The following is a 22,467-nucleotide window of genomic DNA, read 5'->3' as shown; positions in this document are numbered from 1 at the left end:
TGGAATTCACCAACGACACCTGGCGACAGACAACCTATGGCAGCATCTATGACAACAAACATTTTCAATGTGTTGAAAATTTTGCGGCAGTCGCCTGTAGTCGTACAAAAAAATTGCCTAAGTGGGACAGGCTTTGCTTTCGCCTGCTGTCTGTTGCTGCCTCTCTGCACATTAGCTTATGGCTACCTCTGCCTTGCCCGTTGTGAGTCCTTGATTGGGGATCAGTCTCAGAACACATCCTGTTGTTCGTTTGTCCTGAGCTGATTGGAGTAATTTAAAAAAAAAAATCCTTTTGAAGGCACAATTTTCCAAACTTTGATGGAATGTAGGGAACATTGTTTCCTACTGTTGGTCATGTATGGAGTCAGATCTTGAAATCTTCCTGTTTCCAATGAACACCTGGGACCCCATAATATACTGCACAGGGCAAAATTAGTAAGCCAACATGGGGGAAGAACTGTGTTTAAGAGGAGAATTGATATACAGATTATTTGCATCATGGAAACATCAAACGCACAGAAAGTCGTCTATCTACTTGGTCCTACACATTTGATCTTTCTATAGCAGCCTGCACTCTTCCTTTTCCTATGCTTTCTTTGAGTTTTCATCCTCAAAATTCATCTTTATATATACTGAGATGAAAAAGACTTACATGGTGTACAAGTTGTAGGTACACTGAATATATTGGAGGTGCAAGGATATACACGAAATGTAATGGGAAATTCAGAAATACGATTAAGATGAAGGGGAAAAGATTTTACAGGAATCTGAGGGGTAACCTTTTCACACATGGGGTGGTGGGTGTATGGAACAAGCTGCCAGAGAAGGTAGTTGAGGCAGGGACTATCCCAACATTTAAGAAACAGTTGGACATGTACATTGATAAGACAGGTTTGGAGGGATATGGACCAAATGCAGGCAGGGTGGACTAGTGTATCTGGGACATGTTGGGCGGTGTGGGCAAGTTAGGCCGAAGGGCCTGCTTCCATACTGTATCACTCTTTAATTGTAAATCTACACTTCTGGAATTATCTTCCCACTATGAGACCAAGAATGTGGATAAAGCACAAAGTTCAATGGACAGCACATGCACTTGACACCAACTGTTTAATCCATTAGCAGGTGATCAGACTCTCTGAAGCTAATGTAATCCTAAAGGGATGGACGGCACCTAACTGAATACGCTGGCATTTACATCTACTCTTTTCCTTCATCCTTTAGCTTCCCCTTAAGTGTATCAAAGTGTTTTATATTGGATATATATCTGCTAGCAGAAAAAGCAGATAAACAACTTACAGCATGAGATAAATTGACACCACCTGCAAGTACTACATTCCTACAAAGCTGGCCGACAGCTCTCTAAAATGGATGGCGGCAGATACATTGGGTTTACTTTTGAGACACTATAGGAGGGTTTAGTAAATAATGATGTAATTTAGTTCTCACCTGCTTCATACAAAACCAACAAGAATATTTATATGAACCTTGTGCTAACTTCAAAAGGGGTTAAAGTGGTCAGTTACTGGCTGGCCCTGACCCATACTCACTCCTAGTTGCATCTGGCACTAGGATATCCAAAAGGGAGAGGCACAGGAGCCTTTTTTTGGACAGACTTTCCTTCCTTATTGGAAAAGCTTTAGTTTTTGTAACGAGTTACACTTTTGGCTGTAAGTGGGGAAATTATTACAAAAGAGAGGAAATGTCTTCTGTCAATATGTGTTCTTTTTAACATTCATAAGCGTGAAAGCAGCAAAAAGGCAGCTCCTTAAATGTCACGGTGGAAAATGCTTCATCCTGTTTGTGATGAATAACACAGATCAGTCTCGATTCCTGGACAACACTGACAGCATTTGAGCCAGGGTGGCGACAGAAGCTACACACCTCTGTGAGAAGAAAGCTGGCCAGTGTTCATATTTTGACATCGCACCAAATGACTCCTGCTTGTCTCGTCAGGATATGGCGATGCCACCGATATTTGGCCTTGCATGTGAACGCAGCCACTTGCATTTAGAACGCACTTTCCACATCCCTTTCTGGATCTCTCAAAGCTGTTTGCACCCAAAGAAGTGTAGACATTGTTGGAATGTGGAAATTCATGGACAGAAAGCTCCCACAAACAGACCTGATATAATGATAATCTGTGTTTTATGAAAATGCTGGAAACATTCAGCAAGTCAGGCAGAAAGTTTGTAATTAGTTTTATCCTGCATGTCCACACTCTGCCCTTACATAAAGTTTTTAACATGATAAAGTAGCCTCTGGTTCTTCACAGGAGTGTCATCACAAAAAATCTTTGGCCCGAGATGAGAATATTAAGACAGCCGACTGAAAGGATGGCCAAGTATCAGAATTTACAAAAAGAGAAAAAGAAGCAGTGAGACAGGGTGGTCCCTGAAGGAATTGCAGAGATAAACACTAAAGACATTGCCATCCGAGGAATAAGGGCCAAACACAAGCAAATGGGACTAGGTCAGGTTGGTACCTCGTTCGGCATGGATGAGTTGGGCTGAAGGGCCTGATTCTGTGCTGTATAACTGCACACTCTATGACTCCATGGCTGTAATGGTGAAATGTTTGATGTGAGGATGCCCAAGAGGTCATTCTGGAGATCTCCAGCAATCTCACAAGACTGTAGTAGATGGTTTGGGACTGTCTTGTGGTTGCAGCTCCTAGACTGTGGAACAGCATCCCCCTTCCATTCAGAACTGCCCCCTCCATCGACTCCTTTAAGTCAAGACTAAAAACTTATCTATACTCCCAAGCCTTTCCTGACGTCCACTGAGCGAGGGTTATATGTATATATGTATGTAGTTTGTTTGTTTATACTATTCTTATAACAAATGTAAAGCAGTTTGGCCAACAAGAGTTGTTATTTAAATGTGCTATATAAATAAATGTGACTTGACTTGACTTGTCTGGGAAGGAAATATTATTGGACTGGAAGCCTGCTTCAGTGTGAGCTTCAGCATTACTGATTGAAACAACCTAGTTCAGCCTGAGACACTGGCAAGAAAGGGGAATGGAATTGAACATAGGGGCCAAAGGCAATAACTTCTCAATATTTAACTAGCAGAAACTTTAGCTCATCAAATGGCTTGACCTTACTAGGGCAATGAATGATGGTGAGATATACTAGAAACAGGAATGGAACCTGAGACATCTTCAGACCAAAGAACGGAATGAGCATGTGAAATAAGGAGCCATGGTCACTCCCTGGCCATTCTCTTGTTATGACCAGATATGTGTGAAGTAAGTGGAAGCAACTGAGACCATTAAACATAGAAAAGGCTTTGAAGGAGAATGGCACAACCAACATGTTAAAGGCTGCAAGTTGTGTGAAAAAGATAAGGAAGGCTAGTGCACAGTGGTCACTTCAAATGTTAATAAGGCTGAACTTGTGAAACAAGATCTTTTGGTATCCTGGTCAATTGTGGCATCTCTCCCATAACCACAACTAACATTTTTGGAAAGCAAATTCCACCGACAATTTAAATAATTGAGACAATACACCAAGGATGGGCAAATCTGTAATACAAGAACTGATGGGAATCCTCTTTGAAGGTAGGAGACAGATAAAATCTTTGATGTCTGTCCATAAACATTTGGCCATTCAAAATAGAGTTCCGTCTATTTTATTCTAATTAGTTCTTGCCATGGGGAAATTTTCCGGAAAAAGACAGGAAACTGTGAATGTGGATATAAGGCCATCTGTTACAATGAAACTGCAGTGTTCTTTTCCAGAGCAGTTAAACAGACAGAACTAAGTTTTGTTAATACAACCTTCAAGTGAACATTCACAAAACCAAAGAATCAACTGCGGTGATCTGGATCGGGATCTGGTAAGGGATATATTGATATATATATTGATATCGGTTTTCTGGGATATTATGATAAAGGCCACTGCATTTTCTGCATGGAAAGTTATTGACTTTATCAAATCTTATATTTGGAAGAGTATGGTGATACTGACACCATAATGTGTAATTTCTTAAAACTTGACAATTCCTTCAAATTATCTTTTATTCGATGTGCTGTAGGATGTTCAGTTTTGGTTCATAGGACAGTGGTGTCAGAGAAAGAGATGAATCACAGTTAAAAAAGTAACTTATTTTTTCTGAATGGAAGCAAGTAAAAAGACTAAGTAAATCAAATTTGTGTGTGAAGGTTATGGCAGGTTAGATATTGCTACCTTTGTGGAGATCATGAGCGAGGGTACATGGTAACATGCTGTGGGGTGTCTTACCGACAGCATGTTACCATGTACATGCTGATGCAAGCTAGCTAAGTCCCAATCTGTAACAGTCAGCACTTGAGAATATATTTTGGCAAGATCCCAAAGTGCTTTACAGCCAATACAATGCAGTTCAAAGTGTGATTATTTTGGTAATATAGTGTTGAAATTGAACACAGCAAGCTCCCCCATTCAATCGAGATCAGATACTTATTTATTTGGAATGGCGACTGAAAGATATTCACTGGGCAGGTTACTGCGGATGTTGGATATTGTACACCTACTTCAGGTAGCAGGCATGAACTCAAACCAACAACTCACCTGAAAAACAGCACATTTAACAGCATAGTGCTCTTTCATTGCCCCAGTGTCAGTCTATATATATGTGTTTAAACCTCTGCCGTGGGACTTGAACACAAAATCTACTCACTGAGAGATAAGAATAATACTATTCGAGGCACAGATACTATGTTGGGAAATGTGAATCTTATGATGCCAAAAGGATTGTCATCCTAAAATCTGATAATAAATTCCATTTTGGTTGTATTCTTCAATATAATTTTTCTAGTCTGAAAATAACATTGACAAACCTTTTCTCCAGATAAGATTCTCTTCAGAACCTTTTCTTCTGAAATAATGAGTTGCTCGCAATGTAATCATTGTTTGGGGCAGAATTAACCCAAAACAGCCACTTGGCAAAACAGCCAGCTGTAAGGAACAGGTTTATAATAAGAATAATTATTTAGCAATGCAGAGTCAACTATAAAATATGTCCTGACTCATAATATAAATCCTAGATGGATCCCACTCTTAACAGTACCAGCAGCCAACACATAAATATTTCACAATTTCACACAAAGGGTGGTGGGTTATAGAACAAGCTGCCAGAGGAGGTAGTTCAAGCTGGGACTATTCCAACGTTTTAGAAACAGTTAGACAGGTACATAGATAGGCCACGTTTGGAGGGATATGGACCATGCGCAGGCAGGTGGGACTAGAGTAGCTGGGAGATGTTGGCCAGTGTGGGCAAGTTGGGCCGAACCGCCTGTTTCCACACTGTGTCACCCTATGACGAAATAGCAGCTTTAGAGCTTTGGTCATATTACTCTATGTCAGCAGCTTTATAAATAGCAGCTTGTATATATCATATGAAAACTGAAGACTATGTAAGGTTCATCTACCATTGCTTATTCAAGGGACGAATTTTAGTCAAGGGAGAAATTAGTTTGTTCATACAATTAAAAAAAATAATAAGGGGTTTAAAACCTGGAAAGTTGTTACATTTTGCTTTGTATTGGTTGCAACCAGAATATTGCTAGTAGTTGCTGAAACTTACTGGAGGGGATAGCAAGCATGATTCTGTACAATAATAGTCACTCAGGGGGAAAGTCCTTTCAGGGCTATGGCTTTTCCAGCCCAAAGCTACTAGGCTGTGAAATATGAACAATGTATGCCATAATCTCATATTTATGACATACATGAAGATTAAGTCGTCCAATCCGTATGCCATCGATTTTTAAACATAATGCGCTATTGAGTAAAATTTGTGATAAATATTTAAGATGTCGTCATTTATTTTATTTGACAACAATTATCAATCCCACCTTATTATCTGTAGATACAACAAAATGACAATGAAGGTCATCCAACGAACCCCACAAATACTGAGAAGTGGAAGTCGAATGCAGTTCGTCACCATTGTTATACTTGGTAAGATGGTCGTGATATAAAATACAAGGACATCATATTGCACTTTAACACTACGATTGCATCTGTTGTGTCCCATTCTCTTATATACAAATTAAGGCATTATGATATTAACATGATGCAGTAACAACTAGCAAAGAAGAATATACTTGGTATTTCAGTGTGTCAGATGCAGGACTTTCGCAAGGTGAGGGTTTCAAATCTGCCCAAATTCCTCTGTTTAATGGCTGTAAAGGCCATACTAAATTGATCTTATTTTGTCTCAATCCAAACCTTTTTACATCCAATCGGACATTTATTCCACATTATTTGCCATTAAGCTAAAATCTCATTCAAAAATGCCATAGAAAGTCTTCTGCAGAAAATCAAAACATGTCACATAGACAGCGAAGAGGTTTCATTGTTGCAATTGGGATAGGGAGAAAGACCTTTCCCTAGCTCAAAACAGATTCCGGATAACTATATGGGTTGCAGAAATACATTTTCCATAAAAATGGCAACAATCTCAATTAAAAACAAAAAATGCTGGAATTAATCAGCAGGTAAGGTCACATCTATAAGCAGCAAAGCAGCTAACATTTCAGATCGAAGAAGGGGCTACTGCTCTTTTAACAGATACAACCAGACCTGCTGAGTATTTCCAACATTTTCTGTCATCCTATTTTAGATTTCCAGCATTTTGATTTGGGCTTGAAATTTACCTGGTAGGTATACCATGAAATATGAAAAAACAGGGAAAAAAGCTTGAGCCAAATGGTGGAACTGATTCATTGGAATTCTTCTTTCCTCACAGAACTATTGCTTCTGGAAGGCATCTATGGCTGGACCTATCATTATAATTCCGAAGAGATGTCTTGGCAAAATGCAAGGAGATTTTGTCAAAGAAAATACACTGACATGGTTGCAATCCAGAATGCAGAAGAAATCGAATATTTGAAGGATGCTTTACCTTTTGCAAGACATTACTACTGGATTGGAATCAGAAAGATTAATAATACTTGGATCTGGGTTGGCACTGGAAAACCACTCAACAAAGAAGCAGAGAACTGGGCTAAAGATGAACCGAATAACGAAGGAAACTCTATGAATGAAGATTGTGTAGAAATGTATATAAAGAGGGCACTTGATGCAGGGAAATGGAATGATATTGGTTGTAACAAAAAGAAAAACCCTTTGTGTTACAAAGGTAAGAATAAAAAGTTGTTTATATTATCATCGCATTCATCCTTAAACTCAGTAACATCTAAACTAAAGGTTTTATATACAGTATATCCCAAACCTTTGCCAAAGTAGTTATTTGCATACATTCCTAATCCAATATTATTTCATAAATTGTGTCCTTTCTGAGAAAAAGCATAACTTTATGAGCAACAAAACATTAGATTAGCCATTAAAAATAACCCTATTTGGAATTTGAGCATGGAAAAAATACGTTAATTACACTGTAAATGTGATAAAATGGAATTTTGAAAATTACAATGTTCATGGCAATAACGCTGGGCAGCATAGTGGCGCAACGGTAGAGCTGCTGCATTACAGCACCAGAGATGCAGGTTCAATCCTGACTACGGGTGCTGTCTGTATGGAGTTTGTATGTTCTCCCCATGACTTGCGTGGGTTTTCTCCACGTGCTCCAGTTTCCTCCCACACTCCAAAGTCGTACGGGTTTGTAGGCAAATTGGCTTGGTAAAATTGAAAATGGTCCCTAGTGTGTGTAGGATAGAGTTAGTGTACGGGGATCGCTGGTCAGCGAGGGCTCGGTGGGCCGAAGGGCCTGGTACCGTGCTGTATCTCTACACTAAAGTAAACCAAACCAAACTAAATGTCATGCTAGTTCACTGTCACATTTAACAGATATTTATACATCCTTCTGTATGTGTAAAAGTTCTTAACAGGTAATGATTTATGTTATTTGTTCTAGCTTCATGCAGTTTCGAGTCCTGCAGTTATAATGGAGAATGCATAGAAACCATTGGAAATTACACATGTCTCTGCAATGATGGATTCAATGGACCAGAGTGTGAACATGGTAAGTGCCTTCATAGAGGGTTAGAATTTACTTGTATAAAAATACATGATATATTATGCGAGAAATGTAGACAAATCAAATCAAAGACAAATCATTATTTTCAATTAAAATAGTTAGCGTTATTTTTTGTTTTACATCCCATTTCTTGCTTCAGTTAGTGGTACATTATTGCCGTTTATTATAAGGTCATTACGTCAGAAGTGAAAGGAGCAGAATTAGGCCATTCGGCCCATCATGTCTTCCACGCCATTCAATCATGGCTGATCTATCTCTCGCTCCTAACCCTATTATCCTACATTACCCCATAACCCCATAATCAAAAATGTATCTATCTCTGCTTTAAAAATATCTATTGACTTGGCCTCCACACCTTCTGTGACAAAGAATTCCACAGATTCAAGTAGAGGCCCAGTGCCGTCAAATGCTCATCAGATGTCAACCCAATCATTCCTGGGTTCATTCTCATGAACCTCCCCTGGACTCTCTCCAGGGCCAGCACATCCTTCCTCAGATATGGTGCCCAGAATTGCTCACAAGACACCAAAATGTGGCCTGACCAGCGCCTTATAGAGCCTCGGTATTACATCCCTGTTTTTATATTCTAGCCCTCTTGAAATGAATGGTAGCATTGTGTTTGCCATGTTATCATATGGATTATCATATGGCTCTTGTCATATCTATTATTTGCTCCAACTGGTCACTTTTCATTTGTTATCCCAGAGCACTGAGGACAAGTTCATGTCTTGGACAATGTTATTTTCCAGAAGGGGGCATGAACAAATGCACCAGGGTTCACTCATTCTCCTCACCACTATCATCCCATTGTCCAGATCATGTGCCCCAGGGCCCAGCGTCTGGGTAGCAACTGCTACCTTAAGTCAGCTGGCTCTTCCTTTGAATGAAAATGAATGAGAAAATGCAAGAAAGGATGGAAATTATACAGTTTGCAGTAGTTGGCTAATCTGTGAAGATTACACGCACAAAAGCAAACAGCTGGAGAATATTGACAGGACCAGATGCATCCATTTGTGGGAAAGGACCTGATGCAGGGTCTTGACCTGAACCCTCAACATTCCTTTTGCCCCACAGACCATGCTGGACCTTCTGGGTTCCTCCAGTTATTTGCTTGTTGCTCCAATCCCAGCATCTACAGTCTCGTGTCTCGTATGAAGATTACATCATGAGATCATGATGGATGAGGGATGTTCTTCTGCACATTTCAGTCATCCACCCAGTCCTACCTAAGATTCTTTCTCCCAAGATGACAGCGCATGTAGTTTTAGACTCATTCCCGGGTTCTCTGCTGCCACTCTCTCTGGCAATCCATTCCATGCAATGCCTATCCCATGGTACATATAACCTTGGACTATGAATGTGACAATTGCTGATGTAAGCTTATGTCTACTTGCTCTAATTCTAAAATGTATTAGGCAAACATATAAAATAACAAATACTTTATTCCAATGTATCCTGTCCAGTTGAACAATGTTCTATCCTCAATGCTCCTGACAACGGGACAATGCTTTGCAACCATCCCAATGGAAATTTCAGTTACGATTCCACATGCGAGGTTCACTGCGCACCAGGGTTCACCCTACAAGGATCACAAAGCCTCAAATGCAAGGCATCAGCCGAGTGGACAACGGAGCTGCCCAGCTGCAAAGGTAATGGTGAAACAAGATCTCCAATAAATGGAAAAGACTGGGGTATTTCGAATTGGGTTTAAAACTTGACTAATTCTCCTTTGCTTCCTACAGCTATACAATGTTCACCTCTGGAGGATCAGGAACAGATGATCATGACCTGCTCAGAACCACTGGAACCATTCAGTTACAACTCAATGTGCAAATTCAGCTGTGCCGAAGGTTTTGAACTCCAAGGATCAGAGCAGCTGGAGTGTGGAGCAACTGGTCAGTGGTCTGCAGCAGCCCCTCACTGTGAAGGTACCTGAAGATTAATGAACTCTGGTCAATATAAAATCTCTGCATGGTTGCATTATTATGTTCTTTCAAAATATTGCCTTGCAGTTATAAATTAAACAAGTCTGAGATATTTTGAGGACACAATAGACTGCAGATGCTGTTTTACAAAATATGACAACAAAGTACTTGTGTAACTCAGTGAGTCAGGCAGCATCTCTACCGAACATGGATAGGTGATATCCATCCTCGGTCCGCAAGATCCTACCTGACCTCCCGGTGGCTCAGCACTTCAACTCCCCCTCCCACTCCATATCCGACCTCTCTGTCCTGGGTCTCCTCCATGGCCAGAGTGAGCAACACCGGAAATTTGAGGAACAGCACCTCATATTCCGCTTGGGGAGTCTGCATCCTGGGGGCATGAACATTGAATTCTCCCAATTTTGTTAGTCCTTGCTGCCTCCTCCCCTTCCTCATCCCTCCTGCTGTCTCCTCCCATCCCCACAACCTACGGGCTCCTCCTCCTTTTTCCTTTCTTCGCCCCACACCCCCCACCCCCAATCAGTCTGAAGAAGGGTTTCGGCCAGAAACGTTGCCTTTTTCCTTCGCACCATAGATGCTGCTGCACCCGCTGAGTTTCTCCAGCTTTTTTGTGTACCATGGATAGGTGATATTTCAGGCCAGTGCCCTTCTTCATGCAAGGAAGGGCCTTCTTCTGAAGACCCAAAACATCACCTATTCTTGTTCTCCAAAGATGCTCTCTAACCCGCTGAGTTAGTCCAGTACTTTGTAAATATTTCTGAGGTATATTGAATTGGGTTTAATTGAAACTTGACTATTTCTCCATTGCTTCTTGCAGCTGTACATTGTGCAACTCTGGAGGATCAGGAACAGATGATCATGACCTGCTCAGAACCGTTTGCATCATTCAGTTACAACTCAACGTGCAAATTCAGCTGTGCCGAGGGTTTTGAACTCAAAGGATCAGAGCAGCTGGAGTGTGGAGCAACTGGTCAGTGGTCTGCAGCGACCCCTCACTGTGAAGGTACCTGAAGATTAATGAACTCTAGTCAATATAAAATGTCTGCATGGTTGCATCATAATGTTCATTCAAAATATTGCCTTGGAGTTTTAAACTAAATAAGCCTGAGCTAGGTGACATTTTGAGTCAAGACCTTTCATTAAGATGTCTCACCACAATTATATACAGACCACACAAAATGAGAAGAACTTGGGTATGGAGTGGAGCTTGTTAATCTTTGGAATTCTCTCCTGCACAATGCTGTGAAACCTGTCATTACATAAACAGAGCTTGATGGACTTTTAAATAAATGGAATTGCTTAGAGCAAAACAATAACAGCTTGAGGTAGAAAATCAGCCAGGATCTTGTTGTGTAGTGCAGATAGCGCGAGGGACTGAATGGCCTACTGCTGCTCCTATTTCTTGTTGTTAAATAAATGGCATCAATATAATTTAGATTAAAAAGATTTTGAAGGAATACTGTGCATTCAGTCTGCAGAACTTTGCTTTGGGAATTACAACTCAATTAATTCTTCTTTACTTTTTACAGTGGTGCAATGTGAAAATCTGGAGAAACAAGACCAGGTGATTATGACCTGCTCAGAAAAGTTCAGGTACAGCTCAACATGCAGCTTCAGCTGCCAAGATGGATTTGCATTGAGTGGAGAGAGCAGGATCGAGTGTGCTGCTACTGGTCAGTGGACAGCGCCAGTGCCAACCTGCCAAGGTGATTCTTGATCCTAGCTTCACCAGCATTGAAAATAGAGCATCTGTGATTTATGGAATTAATAATTTATTAATAAGAAACTTGCTAATTGACAAGAACATGCCCAGGATGCACAAAACCATTGATGACTCTGTCATTAGACTTCAATACAATCATGCATTACATAGTCCTATCCTGCAAAATGATTGTAATAGTAATCTCCATGTTATTTTGTTGCAGAGTTGTTATTGTCAATATAAATCTTTTTTGAAAACACTATGTTTATTTCCTCTTTAGCCTGTGTATTATTCTGAGTATGCCCAATATTTCAGGCCAGTGCCCATCTTCAGGCAAGGAAGGGCCTTCTTCTGAAGACGGGTACTGACCTAAAACGTCACCTATTCTTGTTCTCCAAAGATGCTGCCTAACCCGCTGAGGCAGTCCAGTACTTTGTAAATATTTCTGAGGTATATTGAATTGGGTTTAATTAAATCTTAACTAATTCTCCTTTGCTTTCTGCAGATATACAATGTGCAACTCTGGAGGATCAGGAACAGATGACCATGACCTGCTCAGAATCATCTGCACCATTCAGTTACAACTCAACGTGCAAATTCAACTGTGTCGAGGGTTTTGAACTCCAAGGGTCAGAGCAGCTGGAGTGTGGAGCAACTGGTCAGTGGTCTGCAGCGGCCCCTCACTGTGAAGGTACCTGAAGATTAATGAACTCTAGTCAATATAAAATGTTTGCATGGTTGCATCATAATGTTCATTCAAAATATTACCTTGGAGTTTTAAACTAAATAAGTCTGAGTTATTTTGAAGTCACGAGGGACTGCAAATGCTCTTTTACAAAAAAAGACACAAAGTACTGGAGTAACAGCGAATCAGGCAGCATCTCTGGAGAATATGGAAAGGTGATATTTTGAGTCAAGACCCTTCTTTAGATGAAGAAGCACCTTCTTCTGAAGGGTCCTGACCGGAAACGTTTTCACCAGAAATGCTGCCTGACCCGCTGAGTTACTCCGACACATTGTGCCTTTTTCTGAAATACATTGAATTGAGTTTAAAGCTTGACTAATTCTCCTTTGTTTCCTACAGCTATACAATGTGCAACTCTGGAGGATCAGGAAGAGATGACCATGACCTGCTCAAAACCATTTGCACCATTCAGTTACAACTCAACGTGCAAATTCAACTGTGTCGAGGGTTTTGAACTCCAAGGGTCAGAGCAGCTGGAGTGTGGAGCAACTGGTCAGTGGTCTGAAGCGGCCCCTCACTGTGAAGGTACCTGAAGATTAAAAAGATTTTGAAGGAATACTGCATTTGCATAATGCATTTCGTTGTCTCTGTACTGTACACTGACAATGACAATTAAAATTGAATCTGAATCTGAACTTTGCTTTGGGAATTACAACTCAATTAATTCTTCTTTACTTTTTACAGCGGTACAATGTAAAAATCTGGAGAAACAAGACCAAGTGATTATGACCTGCTCAGAAAAGTTCAGGTACAGCTCAACATGCAGCTTCAGCTGCCAAGATGGATTTGCATTGAGTGGAGAGAGCAGGATCGAGTGTGCTGCTACTGGTCAGTGGACAGCGCCAGTGCCAACCTGCCAAGGTGATTCTTGATCCTAGCTTCACCAGCATTAAAAATAGAGCATCTGTGATTTATTTCATAAAACAATCTATTATAGAAGTCTTAATATAAGGAACTTGCTAATTGACAAGAACATGCCCAGGATGCACAAAACCATTGATGACTCTGTCATTAGACTTCAATACAATCATGCATTACATAGTCCTATCCTGCAAAATGATTGTAATAGTAATCTCCATGTTATTTTGTTGCAGAGTTGTTATTGTCAATATAAATCTTTTTTGAAAACACTATGTTTATTTCCTCTTTAGCCTGTGTATTATTCTGAGTATGCCCAATATTTCAGGCCAGTGCCCATCTTCAGGCAAGGAAGGGCCTTCTTCTGAAGACGGGTACTGACCTAAAACATCACCTATTCTTGTTCTCCAAAGATGCTGCCTAACCCGCTGAGGCAGTCCAGTACTTTGTAAATATTTCTGAGGTATATTGAATTGGGTTTAATTAAATCTTAACTAATTCTCCTTTGTTTCCTACAGCTATACAATGTGCAACTCTGGAGGATCAGGAACAGATGACCATGACCTGCTCAGAATCATCTGCACCATTCAGTTACAACTCAACGTGCAAATTCAACTGTGTCGAGGGTTTTGAACTCCAAGGGTCAGAGCAGCTGGAGTGTGGAGCAACTGGTCAGTGGTCTGCAGCGGCCCCTCACTGTGAAGGTACCTGAAGATTAAAAAGATTTTGAAGGAATACTGTGAATTCAGTCTGCAGAACTTTGCTTTGGGAATTACAATTCAATTAATTCTTCTTTACTTTTTACAGCGGTACAATGTGAAAATCTGGAGAAACAAGACCAGGTGATTATGACCTGCTCAGAAAAGTTCAGGTACAGCTCAACATGCAGCTTCAGCTGCCAAGATGGATTTGCATTGAGTGGAGTGAGCAGGATCGAGTGTGCAGCTACTGGTCAGTGGACAGCGCCAGTGCCAACCTGCCAAGGTGATTCTTGATCCTAGCTTCACCAGCATTAAAAACAGAGCATCTGTGATTTATGGAATTAATAATTTATTTAGATGTCTTAATATAAGGAACTTGCTAATTGACAAGAACATGCCCAGGATGCACAAAACCATTGATGACTGTCATTAGGCTTCAATACAATCATGCATTACATAGTCCTACCCTGCAAAATGATTGTAATAGTAATCTCCATGTTATTTTGTTGCAGAGTTGTTATTGTCAATATAAATCTTTTTTGAAACCACTATGTTTATTTCCTCTTTAGCCTGTGTATTATTCTGAGTATGCCCAATATCTTGGGTGTGGCAGTGAAATGGCTGTAGTTCAGCACGGTGTAGCAGTGTGTTAACTAACCACATCTCAAAGGCTTACTCAGTCATAGTTATCTGCTTTAGGATGGCTCACAAAGACTCACATGGAATAAATTAAAGGGCCCTACATGTTATTTTTTTAATGTGAGCGCTAAAGGCTGAAGCAGTTGTAACCACGTTCAGCCATTCATCTGTTTTAACTTCCTCCTGAGATTCCTCCCAGTTCCAGATACCTTTCACAAGCCATTTTGATTCACTCCACATGTTATGTAGAAGTGGCTGAGAACACTGGCTACAGCAGAGGGTGTGGGACCAGATAATATCTCAGCTGCACTACTCAACACTAAGTTCAAGACCTAGTTGTACCTGTAACCAGACCGTTGTAATGAATGCTGACTTTAGAGCGACGGCCAGATTCTGAAATTCATTAAATACATTTAAATTGTTTATTGTATCAGTACCATGTAACATTCTGAAGTCCCCTGAATAAGCCACTATGAAGTGTGCCCACCCTATTGATGAATTCACATACAACCTGACCTGCTTCGTTAGTTGTACTGAATGATTCATATTAAACGCATCAAAGGAGCTGGACTGCAGAGCTACAGGGCAATTAACATTGCACACTCCAACCTATGAAGCTACATATACCACTCATATCCGCTTGCACACATACCATCACCTTCCCATTACTAATCCCCATTAGGTATTATGTATTTTTCACAATCCTTGGGCAAAATGTTTCATGCATATTCAATTATTTTAAAGTATACACACAATTTAAAATGCATGTCTAACTTAGCATGGCTTGACTTAAAAGGAGCACATAAGAGTGGGGTCAAAAATAAACAAACTCACGGATGTAATTTTACACACGTCAAGGATTCTGTGATCATTTGTATTCAGTTCTCGCCCTTTTCATTCCAGCTGTGAAATGTGGTGCACTTAAGATTCCTGAAAATGGGAAGATTCATTGTTCCCATCCAATGGACAACTTACGTTACCGCTCAGTTTGCAATTTTAGCTGCTTGTTGAACTACTCGTTGAATGGATCAGTGAGCCTAGAATGTGACAGTTCTGGGCAATGGTCCTCGCCAATCCCAACCTGTGAAGGTATGTTGAATACATTTCATTTTAAACATGGCCAATTAATTTACGAACTTTAAGCGGGTTAGAATTAATTGGAGCATTCTGGAACTAATTCTTTAAAATTAAATAATGATGTTTATTGAAATATCCTACAACAGTTTTTTATTGTTGGTTTTTCTTACTGTTCTCAGATTCCAATCCACAAGCAATTCATGAAAATTCCACACCAATAATAATTTCATCTGCTGTGGCATCTGGTATCTCGGTCTTGACGTTGATTGCCTGGATAGTGAGGCAACTCAGAAAGAAGGGTAAATAATCTCAGATGTTCAATTTATTATTTTATGGCTTTCTGGATTCATTTTTAATTACCATTTAGATATTTCTGCTTAACGGAAAAGCTTTTAACAGCCAATTTCCCATAACTTCATGACATGTCCTTTCAAAATACCTTTGGTGCCACAACTATCTCCCAGACACATATTTAATGGTTTATAATTGCTGTTAGATCACGAAAAACAATTCCAATTCAGCCTTCTATCTTCACAATTTCCGAAATGCCCATTGCTTGTCTGACATCTAGCGTTTGAAATGAGCACAAATATTGGTGAGATCCAGATGATTGTCATTGGCACAAGTTTTGTTTCCTAACCTGCCATCCCTTGAGCTTCAGACTACAAACCCAACCCATGGCTAAGTTGATTCCTCACCTGCTCTACTCATCTGCTGCTGAAAGCCTCATCCAGACTCTGTTATCTGTACATTTGGTATCCCCACTCACTCCCTGCCACCCTCATTCTAGCCCACGTAAAGTTGTAATAGCCCTAAACTCTCCGCCTTGTCTGAACTTGCACTAATTCCCAAATTCCCATTTACTCATTACCCTTGTAGTCTCTGAACTAAGTTGGCTCCAGATTATAACTGAAAACTCAGCAGTTGAATACTCATCGCTTACCTTTTCCTCGTTTTTTTTCTTGCCCCACCCAACCTGCTCCCATCCTACAACTCTCCAAGATCTTGAGATCACATCCAATTTTAAACGAGTCATTACTAACAGACCAAAACGAATGAACTACCATAAAGCTAAAAGCTCAAGTATTCCAAACAATGGCATTACTCAAATCAGAACTTGCACACAAGATACTGGATTTGTGCAGCAGTTCAGGCCCTGTTTGTGGGGAAAGAAGAACCCATTGGATAATGAGGATTTTTAGTCACATGTCCTTCTATCTTCTTACTTCTTTTGCTTCAACTTTCACGATAATGTTGCTTTGAGCATCTGGAGTACTTTCATTGCGTGAGATGCATTTCATTAATAGACAGTCTTATGGCTTTAAAAAAAGTCCTGATATTTGGACTGATGAAAGTAAATATTACAATGACTAGTGGGATTGGAATCAAATGAAGAAATCTTGATAAAGATATAATTAATTAAGTATAACGCAATAAGAACTGTAGAAATTGAAATCATGCTCTGTAATACTAGTGGCCAACCTTTAGACTTCAGACTTTATCTATATAGCATGGACACAGGCCCTTCGGCCCACTGACCAGCGATCACCCCAGTACATTGGCACTATTGCAAACACTAGGAATAATTTACAATTTCCAGAAGCCAGTTAACCTACAAACCCGTACGTCTTTGAACTGTGGGAGGAAACCGGAGCACCGGGAGAAAACCCATACGGTCACAGGGAGAATGTACAAACTCCATACAGACAGCACCCATAGTGGGGATTGAACCTGGAGCTGCGAGGCAACTCTACCACTGCACCACTTTTCCACCCTCAAGGAACATGTCAAAAGAAAACCTTCTTGCTTGCTTTACTAACAAGTTACTAAATTTACACTTTTACTCAAATACCATTCGGTGAAATTTCCTACAAATATGATGATGTTATTGACATTCATTGAACATGCTACCACCAACTGTCTGAAAGTGCGGTTAATTAGTGAAGCATTGTACGTGCGTACAAACAGGTGGTTGAGCTGACAAATAATGAGAATTTCCTGCTCTAGGGGTGGAGTACCGCACTCAGATAAAAATCTACGAAGAGTAATCACCCTGTTGATCAAAAACAAAATTGAAAAATAAAACGGTGCAGAGGTAGAGGGAGGGAGGAATGGGTGGAGAAAAGCACATTTTTCTCACTAGAATCAGAGTCCACATCCAGGGCTGAGGTGACAATTGCTTAACTGCAGAATCCAATTGAATTTACCCTTTTATGGTGAGAGTAAATAACTGCATGGAAATAGCTCCCTGGAGTATAATCATGTCAATAAACGATTCTTACCAAGAACCCACGTTGTCAACACTAAACATTCCACACCAGTGTGGCTGTGTGTTGTACTCTTCCTCTAAAATTCAGTTTTACTGAAGATCTGGTTTCCCATACATATTGCAACGTATTCTGATGCATCTGACAAATAATGAACTACCAATTGATGATATATTATCGCTGACAAGTGGGAGAACAAAATTCAAAATCATCATTGTGTCTTTGTTACCTGGTGAAAGTGATCTGGCACCTCGTGGCAAATCCAACAAATCCTTACACTTATTGATTATGCAATTTGGTATTCGTGTACCATTCATTTTAAAAAAAACCTGCAGGCAGAGAAAATGTTGGCTCTGAGCAAATCTTGTTCTGTAGCAAACCATCTAATGAAACAAATTTGATCGAATGTGTTTGTTGGTGGACAATTTGAATAACTAACTGTAAGCAAAGTTGGCTGTCAATTGACATGGGGGAAATAAAACTAATTTCCTTTCTCTCTTACTTTTAGCGCAAGGAAAAAAGTTCTCACTCTTGAGGTAAGAATTGTAGATATTTTTTTTATTGGCTGGTTGTAAGATCATTTTCATACATCATTGTTTTCAGTATTATCTGTAGCTCTTTGTGACCAAGGTGATAAGATTGCATTTGCCGCAGCAGAAAGAGCAAACTTTTCACATGAAGTAAAAGCATTTCCTCATACACTATTCACTAAAACCAGCATTCAATGTGGAACCGAGACTCCTAGAATGAAAAGGTTCCAGCCTCAGCAACTCTGCCTGGCCTGTTTCATCTGGAAATATTAGGAGTAGCTGGGCAAAGGAAATCAGAGAGAATTCCAGTGCTGTTGGTTCACACCAGGTCATGAGATATGCAGAAACTAAGGGTGGCTTCCCTGGCAAAATAGTCATTGGGCTGGAGTAACTCAGTGGGTCAGACAGTATCTCTGGAGAACATGGATAGGTGACATATCGTGTCGGGGACCCTTCTAGGGTCTCTAAAAATGCTGCTTGTCCCACTGAGTTACTCCAGCACTTTGTATCTTGTTTTGTGATCCAGCATCTGCAGTTCCTTGTTTCTACCTCCTCTGGCAGCTCGTTCCATATACCCACCAACCCTCTGAGTGCCCCACAGATTCCTACCCACTTACCCCTTTCAACTTAAACCTATGTTCTCTGTTTCTTGATTCCCCTACACTGGGTAAAAGACTCCATGCATTCACCCTATCTATTCCCCTCATGATTTTATACACCTCCATAAGATCACTCCTCAACCTCCTGTATTCCAAGAAATAAAGTCCTAGCCAAGGAATAACATCTTAGCTTTCCCTGTAGCTCGGGCCCTTGTGTCTTGGCAACATCCAGGATAGAAATCATTTATGTCTCACTAAATTTATGAATTCTAGTTTAATGCTAATGAAGTTTTTATTTCCTTTCTTTATAGCAAAGAAACACAGAAAGCATCAGGTACTTACAAGTTGAATGAAGAAGTGTAGTGACAAAATTACTCAGGTAGGCGACCTGTATTTAATTAATCACCGTTGCATGTTATTAGTGAAATATTCACATTACTACCATCATACTGTTTCTGATAAAGTTTAACGCTGATTCAATTTTTTTTGGTTCTAAAGATATAAGAATCCAGGGTAGCCCACCATCTCTAATTGCGTCGTACATATTATTTTTCAGGCTTTTCATACTTTCGTTGAAAGAATGACCAGAAATGAAAGGATTGAGAAAATATTTTCTGATATCACTGGAATTGCATCTTCAACAATTGCAATTAGTCGGTACAACATTATGAATGAATGGATTTCCTTTGTCGGAGAGCTCAACACCACATCTTTAATCTTCGTTCAAATTCATCCTTCATTTTTCTGAATGTCAAATAACATGGGTGAAACAGCAGAGCTTCCTGTACAATCCATCATTCATAGATCCATAGACTTGTGTTACATGATCATCTTCATGGAATTAAGCACCAGGACAATGTTTATGGGTGTTGCTTTCGCAAATAAAATAGCCGGAATTGAGATGAACACTGGGCAGTCTGATAATGCCAGACCTCCATATAACGGAGACACAAGCAACTATTTGTCAGATCACTGGATGGATATGCTGCCAAATTTGATTCAGCATAACCTTGCATTGTATGCTGTGTTGATACATACAGCTACAGTGTTAACTATATATGTTTACATTACGATTCATCTCCATGGTGGAGCACGAAAGACAAAGCCACCAAAGGTGGAGGTAACTAATTACTTGTGATAATGGAATTAGGCAAGTTTATTTAATACATTTTTTAAGTTAAAGCTGCCTTTAGAACCTCTTGTGACTTCACGTTTAGGTTCCCCTATATCACACACCATGTTCTACGAGTGTAAGAAGACAGCCTATATCTAGGCCTGCTTAAAAGCAATGATGTCTACTTAGAATAATGTCCTCACTTACTCCCTGACTCCCAGCCCTTGCCCACTTTTTCTCCCCTCCTGGCAATCCCAATATTTTTAAATTGTGAATGAGTTAATGGCTGACAATCTGAATGGCATGATCAAGGATATATATACCCATGGCATCGGATATTCAGTTTTGCAATGTTTACCTTCAACAGAATCTAAAGTAATTATGTTTCCACTAATCATGTACAACCTCAGTTAATGAAAATATTAAATTTACTAGTAATAAAGGTAGCAAAGTACAAAACAAACGGAAAGGCAAGGCATGTAAAATTCCTTAATGACAACAGAATTAACAAAAATAATTTTGTTGAGTCCTCTCAGGAAGTTCTGAACCTGCAGAAGGCCATTGAATAAGTTGCTACATTCCACGGTGTTGACTGTCTCTGTACATATTGATGTATAAATGTGTGTGCAATTAATATTTATTACTAAAGTATTTAATTCCTCCCTATGGGATATGTTTAATTATTACCTGAAATGTGATAGATGTATCGAATTGTTTAATTGGGTTTACTGCACTGACAGTGTACATCACTTTGTGAGCTTCTGTTATCCATGTAGCTCTGTATTTCTGTAATGATATGATGTTGTCTTGTTAACCTGCAACCAATTCTCATTTCCAAATTCATGAGTTCATTAAATGCACCTTTTTATTGGTGAGATGATACGTTTTGTATCATATGTTCCTGATCCTTTAATTTGCAAAGAAAGAATGAAGTTGTGATCATCTTCATAGCTATCCGTATTGAACTAATTGAATGATAACAACATTTATTTTATCTTTTAAAGCTTCATTTAGCCCATGCAGTCTGATAACATGATAACTGACAAAAATATTAAATATGTTATTTGCATATCTGTCACTGATTAGTTCATACCTTTCCTGATCGACATAATTTATGAATATAATTCTAATAAAATACATATGCTGGGCATAAATACTTTTGTTGTGAATTATCTTATACGATACCGGCAAGATGAACATGAGCTAGCTCAGAAGAAGGGTCACAACATGAAAGGTCACCCATTCCTTCACTCCAGAGATGCTGCCTGTCCCGCTGAGTTACTCCAGCATTTTGTGTCTCTCTTCGGTTTATACCAGCATCTGCAGTTCCGTCCTACACATGAGTTAGGTCTGTATCTTATCTTCTTCTCAGGCAGACCCTCAACATCCACTCCAGTGACACAGTGTACAAACAGGCCCTTCGGCCCAACTTGCCCACACTGGCCAATATGTCCCAGCTACACTAATCCCACCTGCCGGCATTTGGTCCATATCCCCCCAAACCCGTCTGATTCACGTACCTGTCTAACTGCTTCTTAAATGTTGGGATAGTCCCAGCCTTAACCGCCTCCTGTGGCAGTTTATTCCATACACTCACCACCCTTTGCGTGAAAAAGTTACCCCTCAGATTCTTATTAAATCCTTTCCCCTTCACCTTAAACCTATGTCCAATGGTCCTCAATTCACCTATTCTGGCAAGCAACACTGAGCATCTACCTGATCTATTTCTCTCACGATATTATACACCTCTATAAGATCATTCCTCATCCTCCTGCGATCCATGGAATAGAGTCCCAGCCCACTCAACCTCTGCCTATAGCTCATACCCGCTAGTCCCGGCAACATCATAGTAAATCTACTCTGGACCCGTTCCAGCTCGACAACATTTTTCTTATAACATGGTGACCAGAACTGAACACAATACTCTAAATGTGGCCTCACCAACATCTTATACAACTGCAACATGGCCTCCCAACTTATATACTCAATACTCTGGCTGATGAAGGCCAATGTGCCAAAAGCCTTTTAGACTGCCCAATCTACCTGCGACTCCACCTTCGGGAAGCTATGCACCTGCACTCCTAGATCCCTCAGCTCTACACTACCGAGAGCCCTACCATTCACTGTGTAGGTCCTGCCTATGCTAGACTTCCCCAATTGCAACACCTCACATTTTTCTGTGATAAATCATTCATTTATCAACCATTCCTCATCCCACTTGGCCAATCGATCCAGATCCTGCTGCAATTTTTCACAACCATCTTCACTATCTGCAAAACCATCCACTTTTGTATTTGACTATATCGT

At 40.0% G+C, this 22,467-nt stretch overlaps 1 protein-coding gene across 3 annotated transcripts; it reads left to right on the top strand.

The window, feature by feature from the left end:
* The first annotated feature begins 433 nt into the window (after positions 1–433).
* On the top strand, positions 434–21,329 carry LOC129701154 (E-selectin-like). Of its 3 annotated transcripts, XM_055642202.1 has the most exons (18): positions 434–3,839; positions 5,850–5,941; positions 6,732–7,124; positions 7,860–7,967; positions 9,446–9,631; positions 9,725–9,910; positions 10,746–10,931; positions 11,458–11,634; positions 12,136–12,321; positions 12,715–12,900; positions 13,060–13,236; positions 13,752–13,937; positions 14,041–14,217; positions 15,477–15,662; positions 15,830–15,949; positions 18,426–18,453; positions 19,358–19,425; positions 19,603–21,329. In XM_055642202.1, exons 2-17 carry the CDS (start codon positions 5,860–5,862, stop codon positions 19,407–19,409), a joined length of 2,616 nt encoding a protein of 871 aa, XP_055498177.1. In that variant the 5' UTR covers positions 434–3,839; positions 5,850–5,859; the 3' UTR covers positions 19,410–19,425; positions 19,603–21,329. The 3 variants fall into 3 exon arrangements, with proteins under 3 accessions (XP_055498177.1, XP_055498176.1, XP_055498178.1); XM_055642201.1 differs by lacking the exon at positions 434–3,839 and having other exon boundaries at positions 3,850–5,941; XM_055642203.1 differs by lacking the exons at positions 434–3,839; positions 13,752–13,937; positions 14,041–14,217 and having other exon boundaries at positions 3,850–5,941.
* The last annotated feature ends 1,138 nt before the right edge of the window (positions 21,330–22,467 follow it).

The sequence above is a fragment of the Leucoraja erinacea genome, chromosome 10 (genome assembly GCF_028641065.1).
Source record: "Leucoraja erinacea ecotype New England chromosome 10, Leri_hhj_1, whole genome shotgun sequence".
NCBI lineage: Eukaryota > Metazoa > Chordata > Chondrichthyes > Rajiformes > Rajidae > Leucoraja > Leucoraja erinaceus.
The sequence above is the reverse complement of the archived record's forward strand: the minus strand, read 5'-3'. Positions and strand labels throughout refer to the sequence as shown.

Bases quoted from the DNA above. Each gene is read 5' to 3' on its own strand.
- LOC129701154 (XM_055642201.1), top strand. From the start codon at position 5,794: ATGTCGTCATTTATTTTATTTGACAACAATTATCAATCCCACCTTATT. The intron at 9,911-10,745 runs GTACCTGAAGAT...TGCTTCTTGCAG, and splicing joins AGCAGCCCCTCACTGTGAAG to CTGTACATTGTGCAACTCTG. The intron at 15,950-18,425 runs GTAAATAATCTC...TCTTACTTTTAG, and splicing joins GAGGCAACTCAGAAAGAAGG to CGCAAGGAAAAAAGTTCTCA.